Raw genomic sequence first — 22,449 nt, forward strand, 5'->3', positions numbered from 1 at the left:
GTGTAGTGTAATGGTATTCTGTGAATACAGCTAGACAGTGTAGTGTAATGGTATTCTGTGTGAATACAGCTAGACAGTGTAGTGTAATGGTATTCTGTGTGAATACAGCTAGACAGTGTAGAGTAATGGTATTCTGTGAATACAGCTAGACAGTGTAGTGTAATGGTATTCTGTGTGAATACAGCTAGACAGTGTAGTGTAATGGTATTCTGTGAATACAGCTAGACAGTGTAGTGTAATGGTATTCTGTGTGAATACAGCTAGACAGTGTAGTGTAATGGTATTCTGTGTGAATACAGCTAGACAGTGTAGTGTAATGGTATTCTGTGAATACAGCTAGACAGTGTAGTGTAATGGTATTCTGTGAATACAGCTAGACAGTGTAGTGTAATGGTATTCTGTGTGAATACAGCTAGACAGTGTAGTGTAATGGTATTCTGTGAATACAGCTAGACAGTGTAGAGTAATGGTATTCTGTGTGAATACAGCTAGACAGTGTAGTGTAATGGTATTCTGTGAATACAGCTAGACAGTGTAGTGTAATGGTATTCTGTGTGAATACAGCTAGACAGTGTAGTGTAATGGTATTCTGTGTGTATAGAGCTAGACAGTGTAGAGTAATGGTATTCTGTGAATACAGCTAGACAGTGTAGTGTAATGGTATTCTGTGTGAATACAGCTAGACAGTGTAGTGTAATGGTATTCTGTGTGAATACAGCTAGACAGTGTAGTGTAATGGTATTCTGTGAATACAGCTAGACAGTGTAGTGTAATGGTATTCTGTGTGAATACAGCTAGACAGTGTAGTGTAATGGTATTCTGTGTGAATACAGCTAGACAGTGTAGTGTAATGGTATTCTGTGAATACAGCTAGACAGTGTAGTGTAATGGTATTCTGTGAATACAGCTAGACAGTGTAGTGTAATGGTATTCTGTGTGAATACAGCTAGACATTGTAGTGTAATGGTATTCTGTGTGAATACAGCTAGACAGTGTAGTGTAATGGTATTCTGTGAATACAGCTAGACAGTGTAGTGTAATGGTATTCTGTGTGAATACAGCTAGACAGTGTAGTGTAATGGTATTCTGTGTGAATACAGCTAGACAGTGTAGTGTAATGGTATTCTGTGTGAATACAGCTAGACAGTGTAGTGTAATGGTATTCTGTGTGAATACAGCTAGACAGTGTAGTGTAATGGTATTCTGTGTGAATACAGCTAGACAGTGTAGTGTAATGGTATTCTGTGTGAATGCAGCTAGACAGTGTAGTGTAATGGTATTCTGTGTGAATACAGCTAGACAGTGTAGTGTAATGGTATTCTGTGTGAATACAGCTAGACAGTGTAGTGTAATGGTATTCTGTGTGAATACAGCTAGACAGTGTAGTGTAATGGTATTCTGTGTGAATACAGCTAGACAGTGTAGTGTAATAGTTTTCTGTGAATACAGCTAGACAGTGTAGTGTAATGGTATTCTGTGTGAATGCAGCTAGACAGTGTAGTGTAATGGTATTCTGTGTGAATACAGCTAGACAGTGTAGTGTAATGGTATTCTGTGTGAATACAGCTAGACAGTGTAGTGTAATGGTATTCTGTGTGAATACAGCTAGACAGTGTAGTGTAATGGTATTCTGTGTGAATACAGCTAGACAGTGTAGTATAATGGTATTCTGTGAATACAGCTAGACAGTGTAGTGTAATGGTATTCTGTGTGAATACAGCTAGACAGTGTAGTGTAATGGTATTCTGTGTGAATACAGCTAGACAGTGTAGTGTAATGGTATTCTGTGTGAATACAGCTAGACAGTGTAGTGTAATGGTATTCTGTGAATACAGCTAGACAGTGTAGTGTAATGGTATTCTGTGAATACAGCTAGACAGTGTAGTGTAATGGTATTCTGTGTGAATGCAGCTAGACAGTGTAGTGTAATGGTATTCTGTGTGAATACAGCTAGACAGTGTAGTGTAATGGTATTCTGTGTGAATACAGCTAGACAGTGTAGTGTAATGGTATTCTGTGTGAATACAGCTAGAAAGTGTAGTGTAATGGTATTCTGTGTGAATACAGCTAGACAGTGTAGTGTAATGGTATTCTGTGAATACAGCTAGACAGTGTAGTGTAATGGTATTCTGTGTGAATACAGCTAGACAGTGTAGTGTAATGGTATTCTGTGTGAATACAGCTAGACAGTGTAGTGTAATGGTATTATGTGTGAATACAGCTAGACAGTGTAGTGTAATGGTATTCTGTGTGAATACAGCTAGACAGTGTAGTGTAATGGTATTCTGTGTGAATACAGCTAGACAGTGTAGTGTAATGGTATACTGTGTGAATACAGCTAGACAGTGTAGTGTAATGGTATTCTGTGTGAATACAGCTAGACAGTGTAGTTTAATGGTATTCTGTGTGAATACAGCTAGACAGTGTAGTGTAATGGTATTCTGTGTGACTACAGCTAGACAGTGTAGTGTAATGGTATTCTGTGTGAATACAGCTAGACAGTGTAGTGTAATGGTATTCTGTGTGAATACAGCTAGACAGTGTAGTGTAATGGTATTCTGTGTGAATACAGCTAGACAGTGTAGTGTAATGGTATTCTGTGTGTATAGAGCTAGACAGTGTAGAGTAATGGTATTCTGTGAATACAGCTAGACAGTGTAGTGTAATGGTATTCTGTGTGAATACAGCTAGACAGTGTAGTGTAATGGTATTCTGTGTGAATACAGCTAGACAGTGTAGTGTAATGGTATTCTGTGAATACAGCTAGACAGTGTAGTGTAATGGTATTCTGTGTGAATACAGCTAGACAGTGTAGTGTAATGGTATTCTGTGTGAATACAGCTAGACAGTGTAGTGTAATGGTATTCTGTGAATACAGCTAGACAGTGTAGTGTAATGGTATTCTGTGAATACAGCTAGACAGTATAGTGTAATGGTATTATGTGTGAATACAGCTAGACATTGTAGTGTAATGGTATTCTGTGTGAATACAGCTAGACAGTGTAGTGTAATGGTATTCTGTGAATACAGCTAGACAGTGTAGTGTAATGGTATTCTGTGTGAATACAGCTAGACAGTGTAGTGTAATGGTATTCTGTGTGAATACAGCTAGACAGTGTAGTGTAATGGTATTCTGTGTGAATACAGCTAGACAGTGTAGTGTAATGGTATTCTGTGTGAATACAGCTAGACAGTGTAGTGTAATGGTATTCTGTGTGAATACAGCTAGACAGTGTAGTGTAATGGTATTCTGTGTGAATACAGCTAGACAGTGTAGTGTAATGGTATTCTGTGAATACAGCTAGACAGTGTAGTGTAATGGTATTCTGTGAATACAGCTAGACAGTGTAGTGTAATGGTATTCTGTGTGAATGCAGCTAGACAGTGTAGTGTAATGGTATTCTGTGTGAATACAGCTAGACAGTGTAGTGTAATGGTATTCTGTGTGAATACAGCTAGACAGTGTAGTGTAATGGTATTCTGTGTGAATACAGCTAGACAGTGTAGTGTAATGGTATTCTGTGTGAATACAGCTAGACAGTGTAGTGTAATGGTATTCTGTGTGAATACAGCTAGACAGTGTAGTGTAATGGTATTCTGTGTGAATACAGCTAGACAGTGTAGTGTAATGGTATTCTGTGTGAATACAGCTAGACAGTGTAGTGTAATGGTATTCTGTGTGAATACAGCTAGACAGTGTAGTGTAATGGTATTCTGTGTGAATACAGCTAGACAGTGTAGTGTAATGGTATACTGTGTGAATACAGCTAGACAGTGTAGTGTAATGGTATTCTGTGTGAATACAGCTAGACAGTGTAGTGTAATGGTATTCTGTGTGAATACAGCTAGACAGTGTAGTGTAATGGTATTCTGTGTGACTACAGCTAGACAGTGTAGTGTAATGGTATTCTGTGTGAATACAGCTAGACAGTGTAGTGTAATGGTATTCTGTGTGAATACAGCTAGACAGTGTAGTGTAATGGTATTATGTGTGAATACAGCTAGACAGTGTAGTGTAATGGTATTCTGTGAATACAGCTAGACAGTGTAGTGTAATGGTATTCTGTGTGAATACAGCTAGACAGTGTAGTGTAATGGTATTCTGTGTGAATACAGCTAGACAGTGTAGTGTAATGGTATTCTGTGTGAATACAGCTAGACAGTGTAGTGTAATGGTATTATGTGTGAATACAGCTAGACAGTGTAGTGTAATGGTATTCTGTGAATACAGCTATACAGTGTAGAGTAATGGTATTCTGTGTGAATACAGCTAGACAGTGTAGAGTAATGGTATTTTGTGTGAATACAGCTAGACAGTGTAGTGTAATGGTATTCTGTGTGTATACAGCTAGACAGTGTAGAGTAATGGTATTACCACTATGTAATACTAATATTTGTGTAGAGAGGAGAGGACGGTTTCACTCTGAACAGTTTTAATTGAAAGCTTATAGAATGGAACCACTAGAGCCTGATGGGAGAGTCCTATTGCATAGTGATATCCATATATTACCACCAGCACCATGCCTCTGTGTGTGTTTTATTCTCTTTTTAACCTGTACTGCATATGTCCCTCCCTCCCTCCCTCCCTTCCTTCCTCCCTCCCTCCCTCCCTCCCTCCCTCCCTCCCTCCCTCCCTCCCTCCCTCCCTCCCTCCCTCCCTCCCTCCCTCCCTCCCTTCTTTCCTCCCTCCCTCCCTCCCTCCCTCCCTCCCTCCCTCCCTTCCTCCCTCCCTCCCTCCCTCCCTCCCTTCCTCCCTCCCTCCCTCCCTCCCTCCCTCCCTCCCTCCCTTCCTCCCTTCTCCCTCCCTCCCTCCCTTCTCCCTCCCTCCCTCCCTCCCTCCCTTCCTTCTCCCTCCCTCCCTCCCTCCCTCCCTCCCTTCCTTCCTTCCTTCCTTCCTTCCTCCCTCCCTCCCTCCCTCCCTCCCTCCCTCCCTCCCTCCCTCCTCCCTCCCTCCCTCCCTCCTCCCTCCCTCCCTTCCTTCCTTCCTCCCTCCCTCCCTCCCTCCCTTCCTTCCTTCCTTCCTTCCTTCCCGCCTTCCTTCCTCCCTTCTCCCTTCCTTCTCTCTTCCTTCCTCCCTTCCTTCCTTCCTCCCTCCCTCCCTTCCTTCCTTCCTTCCTCCCTTCTCCCTTCCTTCCTCCCTTCTCCCTTCTCCCTTCCTTCCTTCCTTCCTCCCTTCTTCCTTCCTTCCTTTCTCCCTTCCTTCCTTCCTCCCTTCTCCCTTCCTTCCTTCCTCCCTTCTCCCTTCCTTCCTTCCCTCCTCCCCTCCCTGTTCCTCCTCCCCCCTCTCCCTACAGTGTATCAGACACATATCCTCTCTGCTCCTGGATCAACCAGGTCTACAGCTCCCAGCTCTCAAACTGATGACCGAGAGTAAAGACCCCCAGCTGATAGAGCTGTCCCTGGATCAGATCAATAACATCACCGAGGTAACAAGAATACTTTATTGATCCATGTGAGACAGAATGGGTATTCTGCTTTTAGCCAAACCCCTACATATCACACATACACACAGAAATACAATTTGGTTGGAGAGGCTGGAGCATCCGGTGAGCTGTTTAGGGGTTAAGTGGTGTCTAAAGATATTTAAACATTTTCTAGCTCAGATAAGGACTTGTCTCAGTAGGCTCCTTAACACCTAGAGGAGAGTTAAACTGTTCCTGGATCAGATGGGAGGTGGGGAGGAGAGGATGGAGGAGACAGAGAGAAGGACGGGGGGGACGTAGAGAAGAGAAGAAGAGAAGAAGAGAAAGGAGAGAGAGAGAGAGTACCTCATAATGTCTAGAGAGAGAGAGAGAGTACCTCATAATGTCTAGTCTAGAGAGAGTACCTCATAATGTCTAGTCTAGAGAGAGAGAGAGAGTACCTCATAATGTCTAGAGAGAGAGAGTACCTCATAATGTCTAGTCTAGAGAGAGAGTACCTCATAATGTCTAGTCTAGAGAGAGTACCTCATAATGTCTAGTCTAGAGAGAGTACCTCATCATGTCTAGTCTAGAGAGAGAGAGTACCTCATAATGTCTAGTCTAGAGAGAGAGTGAGTACCTCATAATGTCTAGTCTAGAGAGAGATAGTACCTCATAATGTCTAGTCTAGAGAGAGAGTACCTCATAATGTCTAGTCTAGAGAGAGTACCTCATAATGTCTAGTCTAGAGAGAGAGAGAACCTCATAATGTCTAGAGAGAGAGAGAGAGAGTACCTCATAATGTCTAGAGAGAGAGAGAGTACCTCATAATGTCTAGAGAGAGAGAGAGTACCTCATAATGTCTAGAGAGAGAGAGAGTACCTCATAATGTCTAGAGAGAGAGAGCTTAATATGTTAGAGAGAGAGTACCTCATAATGTCTAGAAGAGTCAAAGTTAGAGAGAGAGAGTACCTCATAATGTCTAGAGAGAGAGAGAGAGTACCTCATAATGTCTAGTCGAGAGAGAGAGAGAGTACCTCATAATGTCTAGTCTAGAGAGAGAGAGAGTACCTCATAATGTCTAGTCTAGAGAGAGAGAGTACCTCATAATGTCTAGTCTAGAGAGAGTACCTCATAATGTCTAGTCTAGAGAGAGTACCTCATAATGTCTAGTCTAGAGAGAGTACCTCATAATGTCTAGTCTAGAGAGAGAGTACCTCATAATGTCTAGTCTAGAGAGAGAGAGTACCTCATAATGCCTAGTCTAGAGAGAGAGAGTACCTCATAATGTCTAGTCTAGAGAAAGTACCTCATAATGTCTAGTCTAGAGAGGGAGAGTACCTCATAATGTCTAGAGAGAGAGAGAGAGTACCTCATAATGTCTAGTCTAGAGAGAGAGTAACTCATAATGTCTAGAGAGAGTACCTCATAATGTATAGTCTAGAGAGAACCTCATAATGTCTAGAGAGAGAGAGAGTACCTCATAATGTCTAGAGAGAGAGAGTACCTCATAATGTCTAGTCTAGAGAGAGTACCTCATAATGTCTAGTCTAGAGAGAGTACCTCATAATGTCTAGTCTAGAGAGAGAGTGAGTACCTCATAATGTCTAGTCTAGAGAGAGATAGTACCTCATAATGTCTAGTCTAGAGAGAGAGTACCTCATAATGTCTAGTCTAGAGAGAGTACCTCATAATGTCTAGTCTAGAGAGAGAGAGAACCTCATAATGTCTAGAGAGAGAGAGAGAGAGTACCTCATAATGTCTAGAGAGAGAGAGAGTACCTCATAATGTCTAGAGAGAGAGAGAGTACCTCATAATGTCTAGAGAGAGAGAGAGTACCTCATAATGTCTAGAGAGAGAGAGAGTACCTCATAATGTCTAGAGAGAGAGTACCTCATAATGTCTAGAGAGAGAGAGAGTACCTCATAATGTCTAGAGAGAGAGAGAGAGTACCTCATAATGTCTAGTCGAGAGAGAGAGAGAGTACCTCATAATGTCTAGTCTAGAGAGAGAGAGAGTACCTCATAATGTCTAGTCTAGAGAGAGAGAGTACCTCATAATGTCTAGTCTAGAGAGAGTACCTCATAATGTCTAGTCTAGAGAGAGAGAGAACCTCATAATGTCTAGAGAGAGAGAGAGAGAGAGTACCTCATAATGTCTAGTCTAGAGAGAGAGTACCTCATAATGTCTAGTCTAGAGAGAGAGAGTACCTCATAATGTCTAGTCTAGAGAGAGAGTACCTCATAATGTCTAGTCTAGAGAGAGTACCTCATAATGTCTAGTCTGGAGAGAGAGAGTACCTCATAATGTCTAGTCTAGAGAGAGAGTACCTCATAATGTCTAGTCTAGAGAGAGAGTACCTCATAATGTCTAGTCTAGAGAGAGAGAGAGAGGGAGAGTACCTCATAATGTCTAGTCTAGAGAGAGAGTACCTCATAATGTCTAGTCTAGAGAGAGTACCTCAATGTCTACAGAGAGAGAGTAGCTCATAATGTCTAGTCTCGAGAGAGTACCTCATAATGTCTAGTCTAGAGAGAGAGTACCTCCTAATGTCTAGTCTAGAGAGAGTACCTCATAATGTCTAGAGAGAGAGAGTACCTCATAATGTCTAGTCTAGAGAGAGTACCTCATAATGTCTAGTCTAGAGAGAGTACCTCATAATGTCTAGTCTAGAGAGAGAGTACCTCATAATGTCTAGTCTAGAGAGAGAGTACCTCATAATGTCTAGTCTAGAGAGAGTACCTCATAATGTCTAGTCTAGAGAGAGAGAGTACCTCCTAATGTCTAGTCTAGAGAGGGAGTACCTCATAATGTCTAGTCTAGAGAGAGAGAGTACCTCATAATGTCTAGTCTAGAGAGAGAGTACCTCATAATGTCTAGTCTAGAGAGAGTACCTCAATGTCTACAGAGAGAGAGTAGCTCATAATGTCTAGTCTAGAGAGAGTACCTCATAATGTCTAGTCTAGAGAGAGAGAGAGTACCTCATAATGTCTAGTCTAGAGAGAGAGAGTACCTCCTAATGTCTAGTCTAGAGAGAGTACCTCATAATGTCTAGTCTAGAGAGAGTACCTCATAATGTCTAGTCTAGAGAGAGTACCTCATAATGTCTAGTCTAGAGAGAGAGAGAGTACCTCATAATGTCTAGTCTAGAGAGAGTACCTCAATGTCTAGTCTAGAGAGAGAGAGTACCTCATAATGTCTAGTCTAGAGAGAGTACCTCATAATGTCTAGTCTAGAGAGAGAGAGTACCTCATAATGTCTAGTCTAGAGAGTACCTCATAATGTCTAGTCTAGAGAGAGAGAGTACCTCATAATGTCTAGTCGAGAGAGTACCTCATAATGTCTAGTCTAGAGAGAGTACCTCATAATGTCTAGTCTAGAGAGAGAGAGTACCTCATAATGTCTAGTCTAGAGAGAGTACCTCATAATGTCTAGTCTAGAGAGAGAGAGTATCTCATAGTGTCTAGTCTAGAGAGAGTACCTCATAATGTCTAGTCTAGAGAGAGAGTACCTCATAATGTCTAGTCTAGAGAGAGAGAGTACCTCATAATTTCTAGTCTAGAGAGAGTACCTCATAATGTCTAGAGAGAGAGAGAGTACCTCATAATGTCTAGTCTAGAGAGAGAGAGTACCTCATAATGTCTAGTCTAGAGAGAGAGTACCTCATAATGTCTAGTCTAGAGAGAGAGAGAGTACCTCATAATGTCTAGTCTAGAGAGAGTACCTCATAATGTCTAGTCTAGAGAGACTACCTCATCATGTCTAGTCTAGAGAGAGAGTACCTCCTAATGTCTAGTCTAGAGAGAGTACCTCATAATGTCTAGAGAGAGAGAGTACCTCATAATGTCTAGTCTAGAGAGAGTACCTCATAATGTCTAGTCTAGAGAGAGAGAGTACCTCATAATGTCTAGTCTAGAGAGAGTACCTCATAATGTCTAGAGAGAGAGAGAGTACCTCATAATGTCTAGTCTAGAGAGAGAGAGTACCTCATAATGTCTAGTCTAGAGAGAGAGTACCTCATAATGTCTAGTCTAGAGAGAGAGGGAGTACCTCATAATGTCTAGTCTAGAGAGAGTACCTCATAATGTCTAGTCTAGAGAGACTACCTCATCATGTCTAGTCTAGAGAGAGAGTACCTCCTAATGTCTTTTCTAGAGAGAGTACCTCATAATGTCTAGAGAGAGAGAGTACCTCATAATGTCTAGTCTAGAGAGAGTACCTCATAATGTCTAGTCTAGAGAGAGTACCTCATAATGTCTAGTCTAGAGAGAGAGAGTACCTCATAATGTCTAGTCTAGAGAGAGAGAGTACCTCATAATGTCTAGTCTAGAGAGAGAGTACCTCATAATGTCTAGTCTAGAGAGAGAGAGTACCTCATAATGTCTAGTCTAGAGAGAGAGAGAGTACCTCATAATGTCTAGTCTAGAGAGAGTACCTCATAATGTCTAGTCTAGAGAGAGAGTACCTCATAATGTCTAGTCTAGAGAGAGTACCTCATAATGTCTAGTCTAGAGAGAGAGAGAGAGTACCTCATAATGTCTAGTCTAGAGAGAGAGTACCTCATAATGTCTAGTCTAGAGAGAGAGAGAGAGTACCTCATAATATCTAGTCTAGAGAGAGTACCTCATAATGTCTAGTCTAGAGAGAGAGAGTACCTCATAATGTCTAGTCTAGAGAGAGTACCTCATTTTGTCTAGTCTAGAGAGAGAGAGAGTACCTCATAATGTCTAGTCTAGAGAGAGAGTACCTCATAATGTCTAGTCTGGAGAGAGTACCTCATAATGTCTAGTCTAGAGAGAGAGAGTACCTCATAATGTCTAGTCTAGAGAGAGAGAGTACCTCATAATGTCTAGTCTAGAGAGAGAGAGTACCTCATAATTTCTAGAGAGAGAGAGAGTACCTCATAATGTCTAGTCTAGAGAGAGAGTACCTCATAATGTCTAGTCTAGAGAGAGAGTACCTCATAATGTCTAGTCTAGAGAGAGAGTACCTCATAATGTCTAGTCTGGAGAGAGAGAGTACCTCATAATGTCTATTCTAGAGAGAGTACCTCATAATGTCTAGTCTGGAGAGAGTACCTCATAATGTCTAGTCTAGAGAGAGTACCTCATAATGTCTAGTCTAGAGAGAGAGAGTACCTCATAATGTCTAGTCTAGAAAGAGTACCTCATAATGTCTAGTCTAGAGAGAGAGAGTACCTCATAATGTCTAGTCTAGAGAGGGAGAGTACCTCATAATGCCTAGTCTAGAGAGAGAGTACCTCATAATGTCTAGTCTAGAGAGAGTACCTCATAATGTCTAGTCTAGAGAGAGTACCTCATAATGTCTAGTCTAGAGAGAGAGAGTACCTCATAATGTCTAGTCTAGAGAGAGTACCTCATAATGTCTAGTCTAGAGAGAGAGAGTACCTCATAATGTCTAGTCTGGAGAGAGAGAGTACCTCATAATGTCTAGTCTGGAGAGAGAGAGTACCTCATAATGTCTATTCTAGAGAGAGTACCTCATAATGTCTAGTCTGGAGAGAGTACCTCATAATGTCTAGTCTGGAGAGAGAGAGTACCTCATAATGTCTAGTCTAGAGAGAGAGTACCTCCTAATGTCTAGTCTAGAGAGAGTACCTCATAATGTCTAGAGAGAGAGAGTACCTCATAATGTCTAGTCTAGAGAGAGTACCTCATAATGTCTAGTCTAGAGAGAGTACCTCATAATGTCTAGTCTAGAGAGAGAGAGTACCTCATAATGTCTAGTCTAGAGAGAGTACCTCATAATGTCTAGAGAGAGAGAGAGTACCTCATAATGTCTAGTCTAGAGAGAGAGAGTACCTCATAATGTCTAGTCTAGAGAGAGAGTACCTCATAATGTCTAGTCTAGAGAGAGAGGGAGTACCTCATAATGTCTAGTCTAGAGAGAGTACCTCATAATGTCTAGTCTAGAGAGACTACCTCATCATGTCTAGTCTAGAGAGAGAGTACCTCCTAATGTCTTTTCTAGAGAGAGTACCTCATAATGTCTAGAGAGAGAGAGTACCTCATAATGTCTAGTCTAGAGAGAGTACCTCATAATGTCTAGTCTAGAGAGAGTACCTCATAATGTCTAGTCTAGAGAGAGAGAGTACCTCATAATGTCTAGTCTAGAGAGAGAGAGTACCTCATAATGTCTAGTCTAGAGAGAGAGTACCTCATAATGTCTAGTCTAGAGAGAGAGAGTACCTCATAATGTCTAGTCTAGAGAGAGAGAGAGTACCTCATAATGTCTAGTCTAGAGAGAGTACCTCATAATGTCTAGTCTAGAGAGAGAGTACCTCATAATGTCTAGTCTAGAGAGAGTACCTCATAATGTCTAGTCTAGAGAGAGAGAGAGAGTACCTCATAATGTCTAGTCTAGAGAGAGAGTACCTCATAATGTCTAGTCTAGAGAGAGAGAGAGAGTACCTCATAATATCTAGTCTAGAGAGAGTACCTCATAATGTCTAGTCTAGAGAGAGAGAGTACCTCATAATGTCTTGTCTAGAGAGAGTACCTCATTTTGTCTAGTCTAGAGAGAGAGAGAGTACCTCATAATGTCTAGTCTAGAGAGAGAGTACCTCATAATGTCTAGTCTGGAGAGAGTACCTCATAATGTCTAGTCTAGAGAGAGAGAGTACCTCATAATGTCTAGTCTAGAGAGAGAGAGTACCTCATAATGTCTAGTCTAGAGAGAGAGAGTACCTCATAATTTCTAGAGAGAGAGAGAGTACCTCATAATGTCTAGTCTAGAGAGAGAGTACCTCATAATGTCTAGTCTAGAGAGAGAATACCTCATAATGTCTAGTCTAGAGAGAGAGTACCTCATAATGTCTAGTCTGGAGAGAGAGAGTACCTCATAATGTCTATTCTAGAGAGAGTACCTCATAATGTCTAGTCTGGAGAGAGTACCTCATAATGTCTAGTCTAGAGAGAGTACCTCATAATGTCTAGTCTAGAGAGAGAGAGTACCTCATAATGTCTAGTCTAGAAAGAGTACCTCATAATGTCTAGTCTAGAGAGAGAGAGTACCTCATAATGTCTAGTCTAGAGAGGGAGAGTACCTCATAATGCCTAGTCTAGAGAGAGAGAGTACCTCATAATGTCTAGTCTAGAGAGAGTACCTCATAATGTCTAGTCTAGAGAGAGTACCTCATAATGTCTAGTCTAGAGAGAGAGAGTACCTCATAATGTCTAGTCTAGAGAGAGTACCTCATAATGTCTAGTCTAGAGAGAGAGAGTACCTCATAATGTCTAGTCTGGAGAGAGAGAGTACCTCATAATGTCTAGTCTGGAGAGAGAGAGTACCTCATAATGTCTATTCTAGAGAGAGTACCTCATAATGTCTAGTCTGGAGAGAGTACCTCATAATGTCTAGTCTGGAGAGAGAGAGTACCTCATAATGTCTAGTCTAGAGAGAGTACCTCATAATGTCTAGTCTAGAGAGAGAGAGTACCTCATAATGTCTAGTCTAGAGAGAGAGAGGACCTCATAATGTCTAGTCTAGAGAGAGAGAGTACCTCATAATGTCTAGTCTAGAGAGAGAGTACCTCATAATGTCTAGTCTAGAGAGAGTACCTCATAATGTCTAGTCTGGAGAGAGAGAGAGAGTACCTCATAATATCTAGTCTAGAGAGAGAGTACCTCATAATGTCTAGTCTGGAGAGAGTACCTCATAATGTCTAGTCTAGAGAGAGAGAGTACCTCATAATGTCTAGTCTAGAGAGAGAGAGTACCTCATAATGTCTAGTCTAGAGAGAGAGAGAGAGTACCTCATAATATCTAGTCTAGAGAGAGAGTACCTCATAATGTCTAGTCTAGAGAGAGAGTACCTCATAATGTCTAGTCTAGAGAGAGAGAGAGTACCTCATAATGTCTAGTCTAGAGAGAGTACCTCATAATGTCTAGTCTAGAGAGAGAGAGTACCTCATAATGTCTAGTCTGTACCTCATAATGTGGTTCTCTGTAGCTCAGCTGGTAGAGCACGGCGCTTGTAACGCCAAGGTAGTGGGTTCGATCCCCGGGACCACCCATACACAAAAAAAAATGTATGCACGCATGACTGTAAGTCGCTTTGGATAAAAGCGTCTGCTAAATGGCATATTATTATATTATTATAGTCTAGAGAGAGAGAGAGAGTACCTCATAATATCTAGTCTAGAGAGAGAGTACCTCATAATGTCTAGTCTAGAGAGAGAGTACCTCATAATGTCTAGTCTAGAGAGAGAGAGAGAGTACCTCATAATATCTAGTCTAGAGAGAGAGTACCTCATAATGTCTAGTCTAGAGAGAGAGTACCTCATAATGTCTAGTCTAGAGAGAGAGTGTTTTCCACCACCATCAACAAAACACCAAATGATGGAATTTATAGTGGAATAATGGAGTGGCATCCCTCCAGTAGAGTTCGACGCTTATCGGATCCATGCCAAGGTGCTGTTCTGGCTCGTGGTGGCCCAACGCCATCTATGGCAAGGTGCTGTTCTGGCTCGTGGTGGCCCAACGCCATCTATGGCAAGGTGCTGTTCTGGCTCGTGGTGGCCCAACGCCATCTATGGCAAGGTGCTGTTCTGGCTCGTGGTGGCCCAACGCCATCTATGGCAAGGTGCTGTTCTGGCTCGTGGTGGCCCAACGCCATCTATGGCAAGGTGCTGTTCTGGCTCGTGGTGGCCCAACGCCATCTATGGCAAGGTGCTGTTCTGGTTCGTGGTGGCCCAACGCCATCTATGGCAAGGTGCTGTTCTGGCTCGTGGTGGCCCAACGCCATCTATGGCAAGGTGCTGTTCTGGCTCGTGGTGGCCCAACGCCATCTATGGCAAGGTGCTGTTCTGGCTCGTGGTGGCCCAACGCCATCTATGGCAAGGTGCTGTTCTGGCTCGTGGTGGCCCAACGCCATCTATGGCAAGGTGCTGTTCTGGCTCGTGGTGGCCCAACGCCATCTATGGCAAGGTGCTGTTCTGGCTCGTGGTGGCCCAACGCCATCTATGGCAAGGTGCTGTTCTGGCTCGTGGTGGCCCAACGCCATCTATGGCAAGGTGCTGTTCTGGCTCGTGGTGGCCCAACGCCATCTATGGCAAGGTGCTGTTCTGGCTCGTGGTGGCCCAACGCCATCTATGGCAAGGTGCTGTTCTGGCTCGTGGTGGCCCAACGCCATCTATGGCAAGGTGCTGTTCTGGCTCGTGGTGGCCCAACGCCATCTATGGCAAGGTGCTGTTCTGGCTCGTGGTGGCCCAACGCCATCTATGGCAAGGTGCTGTTCTGGCTCGTGGTGGCCCAACGCCCTGTTAAGCAGCGGAGGAAGGGGAGGACCATCCTCCTCAGTGAATTTCAGAAAAATGTATATAGTCCAACCTTAAAAAGTTAACCTTTTTAGATTAAACTACACTAAATATATTCACGTCACCAAATCATTTATTGAAACACACTGTGTTGCAATGGTGGTCTACAGTAGCCTCAACAGCACTCTGTAGCAGGTGTTCCCAGACTGTGGGGAACTCAGTCTGGCTTTCAACTACCTTTTCAAAGTTGTAATAGTTGAATGCACAAGGTGCATCATAAGTTCCTCTTGTCCTGTCAGTCATTGCATCCCTTAGAGAGCTATTTATAACTTATCAGAAATGTCCAAATCAACTAGGCCATGTCAGCAAACGTTTTTTAGCTACAGTTGAAGTGGGACGTTTACGTACACTTAGGTTGGAGTCATTAAAACCGTGGAGTTGCACATTAGCCTACATATACAGTGAGGGAAAAAAGTATTTGATCCCCTGCTGATTTTGTACGTTTGCCCACTGACAAAGAAATGATCAGTCTATAATTTTAATGGTAGGTTTATTTGAACAGTGAGAGACAGAATAACAACAAAAAAATCCAGAAAAACGCATGACAAAAATGTTATAAATTGATTTGCATTTTAATGAGGGAAATAAGTATTTGACCCCCTCTCAATCAGAAAGATTTCTGGCTCCCAGTTGTCTTTTATACAGGTAACGAGCTGAGATTAGTAGCACACTCTTAAAGGGAGTGCTCCTAATCTCAGCTTGTTACCTGTATAAAAGACACCTGTCTACAGAAGCAATCAATCAATCAGATTCCAAACTCTCCACCATGGCCAAGACCAAAGAGCTCTCCAAGGATGTCAGGGACAAGATTGTAGATCTACACAAGGCTGGAATGGGCTACAAGACCATCGCCAAGCAGCTTGGTGAGAAGGTGACAACAGTTGGTGCGATTATTCGCAAATGGTAGAAAAACAAAAGAACTGTCAATCTCCCTCGGCCTGGGGCTCCATGCAAGATCTCACCTCGTGGAGTTGCAATGATCATGAGAACGGTGAGGAATCAGCCCAGAACTACATGGGAGGATCTTGTCAATGATCTCAAGGCAGCTGGGACCATAGTCACCAAGAAAACAATTGGTAACACACTACGCTGTGAAGGACTGAAATCCTGCAGCGCCCGCAAGGTCCCCCTGCTCAAGAAAGCACATATACATGCCCGTCTGAAGTTTGCCAATGAACATCTGAATGATTCAGAGGAGAACTGGGTGAAAGTGTTGTGGTCAGATGAGACCAAAATGGAGCTCTTTGGCATCAACTCAACTCGCAGTGTTTGGATGAGGGGAAATGCTGCCTATGACCCCAATAACACCATCCCCACCGTCAAACATGGAGGTGGAAACATTATGCTTTGGGGGTGTTTTTCTGCTAAGGGGACAGGACAACTTCACCCCATCAAAGGGACGATGGACGGGGCCATGTACCGTCAAATCTTGGGTGAGAACATCCTTCCCTCAGCCAGGGCATTGAAAATGGGTCGTGGATGGGTATTCCCGCATGACAATGATCCAAAACACACGGCCAAGGCAACAAAGGAGTGGCTCAAGAAGAAGCACATTAAGGTCCTGGAGTGGCCTAGCCAGTCTCCAGACCTTAATCCCATAGAAAATCTGTGGAGGGAGCTGAAGGTTCGAGTTGCCAAACGTCAGCCTCGAAACCTTAATGACTTGGAGAAGATCTGCAAAGAGGAGTGGGACAAAATCCCTCCTGAGATGTGTGCAAACCTGGTGGCCAACTACAAGAAACGTCTGACCTCTGTGATTGCCAACAAGGGTTTTTCCACCAAGTACTAAGTCATTTTTTGCAGAGGGGTCAAATACTTATTTCCCTCATTAAAATGCTAATCAATTTATAACATTTTTGACATGCGTTTCTCTGGATTTTTTTGTTGTTATTCTGTCTCTCACTGTTCAAATAAACCTACCATTAAAATCATAGACTGATCATTTCTTTGTCAGTGGGCAAACGTACAAAATCAGCAGGGGATTAAATACTTTTTTCCCTCACTGTACGGTTGAAGTCTGAAGTTTGCATACACTTAGGTTGGAGTCATTAAAACTTGTTTTTCAACCACTCCACAAATTTCTTGTTAACAAACTATAGTTTTGGCAAGTCGGTTAGGACATCTACTTTGTAAGTAATTTTTCCAACAATTGTTTACAGACAGATTATTTCACTTATAATTCACTGTATCACAATTCCAGTGGATCAGAAGTGCCTCTTTGCTTGACATCATGGGAAAATATAAAAAACATCAGCCAAGACCTTAGAAAAAATATTGTAGATCTCCACAAGTCTGGTTCATCCTTGGGAGCAATTTCCAAACGCCTGAAGGTACCACGTTCATCTGGTCAAACAATAGTATGCAAGTATAAACACCATGGGACCATGCAGCCGTCATACCGCTCAGGAAGGAGACGCGTTCTGTCTCCTAGAGATGAACGTTCTTTGGTGCGAAAAGTGCAAATCAATCCCAGAACAACAGCAAAGGACCTTGTGAAGATGCTGGAGGAAACAGGTACAAAAGTATGTATATCCACAGTAAAACGAGTCCTATATCGACATAACCTGAAAGGCTGCTCAGCAAGGAAGAAGCCACTGCTCCAAAACCGCCATAAAAAAGCCAGACTACGGTTTGCAACTGCACATGGGGACAAAGATCGTACTTTTTGGAGAAATGTCCTCTGGTCTGATGAAACAAAAATAGAATTGTTTGGCCATAATGACCATCGTTATGTTTGGAGGAAAAAGGGGTCGGCTTGCAAGCCGAAGAACACCATCCCAACCGTGAAGCACGGGGGTGGCAGCATCATGCTGTGGGGGTACTTTGCTGCAGGAGGGTCTGGTGCACTTCACAAAATAGATGGCATCATGAGAAAGGAAAATTATGTGGATATATTGAAGCAACATCTCAAGACATCAGTCAGGAAGTTAAAGCTTGGTCGCAAATGTGTCTTCCAAATGGACAATGACCCCAAGCATACTTCCAAAGTTGTGGCAAAATGGCTTAAGGACAACAAAGTCAAGGTATTGGAGTGGCCATCACAAAGCCCTGACCTCAATCCTATAGAAAATTTGTGGGCAGAACTGAAAAAGCGTGTGCGAGCAAGGAGGCCTACAAACCTGACTCAGTTACACCAGTTCTGTCAGGAGGAATGGGCCAAAATTCATCCAACTTATTGTGGGAAGCATGTGGAAGGCTACCCGAAACATTTGACCCAAGTTAAACAATTTCAAGGCAATGCTACCGAATACTAATTGAGTGTATGTAAACTTCTGACCCACTGGGAATGTGATGAAAGAAATAAAAGCTGAAATAAATAATTCTCTCTACTATTATTCTGACATTTCACATTCTTAAAATATTGTGGTGATCCTAACTGACCTAAAACAGGGAATTCTTACTAGGATTAAATGTCAGAAATTGTGAAAAACTGAGTTTAAATGTATTTGGCTAAGGTGTACGTAAACTTCCGATTTTTGTTTTAATGTGTTAGTCACTCAAATATCACATGAATACACATTAGACATGGCAAAATGTATAGAAGTGCAAGAAAATGAGCTTTAAAACTGCAAAAAGTTCTCTGCACCCCATGACAAAAAGTTCTCTGCACCCCATGACAAAAGGTTCTCTGCACCCCATGACAAAAGGTTCTCTGCACCCCATGACAAAAGGTTCTCTGCACCCCATGACAAAAGGTTCTCTGCACCCCATGACAAAAGGTTCTCTGCACCCCATGACAAAAGGTTCTCTGCACCCCCATGACAAAAAGTTCTCTGCACCCCATGACAAAAGGTTCTCTGCACCCCATGACAAAAAGTTCTCTGCACCCCATGACAAAAGGTTCTCTGCACCCCATGACAAAAGGTTCTCTGCACCCCATGACAAAAAGTTCTCTGCACCCCATGACAACGTTTGTAGAATTGCAGGAAATAAGCTTTCAACCAGAGCATTTTCCCTAATAAGAGGGGTGTAAGAGTTTGTGTTATGAACAGTGCTTGTGCCCATAGAAATAGACGTGGGGGTGGGGGGTGGGGGGTGCAGGATGTTCCCTAATGCTGGAAGGAGTGAAAACGTTTGACCCCTGCTGTAGGGTAGCACCATGGTGTAGCCGGAGGACAGCTAGCTTCCGTCCTCCTCTGGGTACATTGACTGGCTCATGGTTCCCACCCCCTTCCATAGAGGACGTCCTCCAGCCTATCAGAGCTCTTGCAGCATGAACTGACATGTTGTCCACCCCAATCAAAGGATCAGAGAATGAATCTAGTACTGAAAGCATAAGCTACAGCTAGCTAGCACTGCAGTGCCTAAAAATGTGGTGAGTGGTTGACTCAAAGAGAGAGAAAGACAATCGTTGAGAAGGAAGTGTGTGTGGGGGTATGTGACCTCACACTAATTTTTCACATTTACATATTAGTAATTTAGCAGACGCTCTTATCCAGAGCGACTTACAGTTAGTGAGGGTTGTGGGAATCGAACCCACAACCCTGGCGTTGCAAGCGCCATGCTCTACCAACTGAGCTACATGACACTCTGAGCTCATCAGGCTTCTATCAACCCTGTCACACAGTCAGCAAGGACACAGTGAACACACACACACACACACACACACACACACACACACACACACACACACAGTGACACACACACACACACAGTGACACACACACACGCACACACACATACACACACATACACAGTGACACACACACACACAGAGTGACACACACACAGTGACACACACACATACTGACACACACAGTGACACACACACATATACACAGACACACACACACACACAGACACACACACACACATACTGACACACACACACACACACAGTGACACACACACATATACACACACACACACACATACAGACTGACACACACTCCAAAGGGGATTTCAGGGGTCACTGTAGGAAATAGATGAACAATGAAATTTGAGGTTGGGGTTGTTTCCTGTTTCCTGTTTCCTGTGTTTTAACCATGTAGCTCCTCTCCCAGGTGTGTGACTCTACCTGCGACCCAGAGTTCCTGTCTCTCCTGCTAGATGCTGGTCTCCTGGTGGGGTGTGTGTCCTCCCCCCTCTACCCCCGTCTCAGCGCCCACCTGCTCTCCAGACACCAGGAGGGGGGTTGGGACGTGGAGAAGGCTGCGTCAGAGCTGCTCCGGGCTGGGTACCAAGCTCAGGCCGGCTCCCTGCTTCTGGCCTACCGTGGAACTCACCCGGGCCTCAGCACATTTAATACAGCTCTCACTGTCATCAAGAAGTGGCTCTGAAGAAGACACACACACACACACACACACACACACACACACACTCTTATTGAAGCTAGATCATTAAGCACGCCCCTGTTATTTTGTTACTAATGTTATCTGTTCATTAATTTCCTAGAAACTAATTGGCCCTGAAGGCCCCACACTGAGTGGCTCGTTGTGCGGAACGTACGTGTACCAACACTCACTCCAGCGCTGTAATTGGCTAATAGGGTGTTTGTTGTTGTTGTTGTTTTTGCATGTCGTTAGTGGAAGCCCTGTTCTGCTGCTTTACGATTGGCTGTCCAGTGTTCTGATACACAATACATGTTATTTAACCTGGAATAAACACAAATAAATCATTAAATCCATATTCATCAAATAAATACTAATTGTAGTCCTACTATTTATTGAGTTGGAAGGTATTTGTGGTGATTTGAAATAGATAATCACTGTCTAATTAGCTGATTTTCCTGGTTGTGTTCAGTGCTTATCTTTTCCATTCTATTTTTGAGGTCTGGAAAACATCCGAAACTTTTCCTCTGGAAACAGCTTGAGCTGTCTGCACGCCCCTGTTAAAATGCCAGGTTTTTGTGATGTAAAAGATTGAGACAACGATAAATCATGTCAGAACTGTTTCCACTGTTAATGTGATCTATAATGTGAACAATTCAATTTTTATATCCACTGTATCTCTTCTTCAGAGACCGTAGGGGGAGGGAGGGAGAGTTGGGAGGGAGAGGGAGGGAGAGAGGGAGGGAGAGTAGAGCGGGAGGGAGGGAGAGAGAGTAGAGAGGGAGGGAGGGAGAGAGAGAGGGAGAGTTGGGAGGGAGGGAGAGAGAGAGTTGGGAGGAAGAGTAGAGAGGGAGGGAGGGAGAGTAGAGAGGAAGGGAGAGAGAGTAGAGAGGGAGGGAGGGAGAGAGAGAGTAGAGAGGGAGGGAGAGAGGGAGAGTTGGGAGGGAGGGAGAGAGAGTTGGGAGGGAGGGAGAGAGAGGGAGAGTTGGGAGGGAGAGAGAGAGAGAGTAGAGAGGGAGGGAGGGAGAGGGAGAGATGGGAGGAAGAGGGAGAGTTGGGAGGAAGAGGGAGAGTTGGGAGGGAGAGAGAGAGTAGAGAGGGAGGGAGGGAGAGAGAGTAGAGGGAGGGAGGGAGAGAGAGAGTAGAGAGAGGGGGAGGGAGGGAGGGAGGGAGAGAGAGTAGGGAGGGAGGGAGATAGAGGGAGAGATGGGAGGAAGGGGGAGAGTTGGGAGGGAGAGAGAGAGTAGAGAGGGAGGAGTAGAGGGGGAGAGAGAGAGAGGGAGAGAGAGAGGGAGAGTTGGGAGGGAGGAATAGAGTAGAGAGGGAGGGAGGGAGAGTTGGGAGGGAGAGAGAGAGTAGAGAGGGAGGGAGGGAGGGAGAGAGAGTAGAGAGGGAGGGAGAGAGAGAGGGAGAGTTGAGAGGGAGAGATGGGAGGAAGCGAGAGAGGGAGAGTTGGGAGGAAGAGGGAGAGTTGGGAGGGAGAGAGAGAGAGAGAGGAGAGTTGGGAGGGAGAGAGAGGGAGAGTTGGGAGGGAAGGAGAGGGAGAGTTGGGAGGGAGGGAGGGAGAGTTATAGTGGGGGAGAGCGAGTTATAGAGTTAGTAGGGGAGAGAGTTAGTTATTACCAAGGATTCTTACTGCCAAGGTCAATCCAGCAACCAGCAAAAGAACCACAACAGAAACACAAAAAGATAATCCAACCTGGAACCGAGTCAGTAATGTTCAGTCTGAAATATCATCCAACCTGGAACCGAGTCAGTAATGTTCAGTCTGAAATATCATCCAACCTGGAACCGAGTCAGTAATGTTCAGTCTGAAATATCATCCAACCTGGAACCGAGTCAGTAATGTTCAGTCTGAAATATCATCCAACCTGGAACCGAGTCAGTAATGTTCAGTCTGAAATATCATCCAACCTGGAACCGAGTCAGTAATGTTCAGTCTGAAATATCATCCAACCTGGAACCGAGTAAGTAATGTTCAGTCTGAAATATCATCCAACCTGGAACCGAGTAAGTAATGTTCAGTCTGAAATATCATCCAACCTGGAACCGAGTCAGTAATGTTCAGTCTGAAATATCATCCAACCTGGAACCGAGTCAGTAATGTTCAGTCTGAAATATCATCCAACCTGGAACCGAGTCAGTAATGTTCAGTCTGAAATATCATCCAACCTGGAACCGAGTCAGTAATGTTCAGTCTGAAATATCATCCAACCTGGAACCGAGTCAGTAATGTTCAGTCTGAAATATCATCCAACCTGGAACCGAGTCAGTAATGTTCAGTCTGAAATATCATCCAACCTGGAACCGAGTCAGTAATGTTCAGTCTGAAATATCATCCAACCTGGAACCGAGTCAGTAATGTTCAGTCTGAAGCTACTTCGAAAGTCTAGAATGAAAAGAACATTACAATCATCTCTAGATATTTTACTTGATAAAG

At 43.4% G+C, this 22,449-nt stretch overlaps 1 protein-coding gene across 1 annotated transcript in view; it reads left to right on the forward strand.

The window, feature by feature from the left end:
• Positions 1-20,632, forward strand: part of nbas (NBAS subunit of NRZ tethering complex) — a gene marked incomplete at its 5' end in the record, with an annotated part of 175,661 nt that extends 155,029 nt beyond the window's left edge. Inside the window, 2 exons of the mRNA XM_045212901.1 lie at positions 5,295-5,426; positions 19,743-20,632. Of these exons, the coding sequence (XP_045068836.1) occupies positions 5,295-5,426; positions 19,743-20,018 (408 nt within the window). The remainder of the gene's footprint in view (positions 1-5,294; positions 5,427-19,742) is intronic.
• Between the last annotated feature and the right edge of the window lie 1,817 nt (positions 20,633-22,449).

This window comes from Coregonus clupeaformis, unplaced genomic scaffold (genome assembly GCF_020615455.1).
Source record: "Coregonus clupeaformis isolate EN_2021a unplaced genomic scaffold, ASM2061545v1 scaf0062, whole genome shotgun sequence".
NCBI classification, from domain to species: Eukaryota; Metazoa; Chordata; class Actinopteri; order Salmoniformes; family Salmonidae; genus Coregonus; species Coregonus clupeaformis.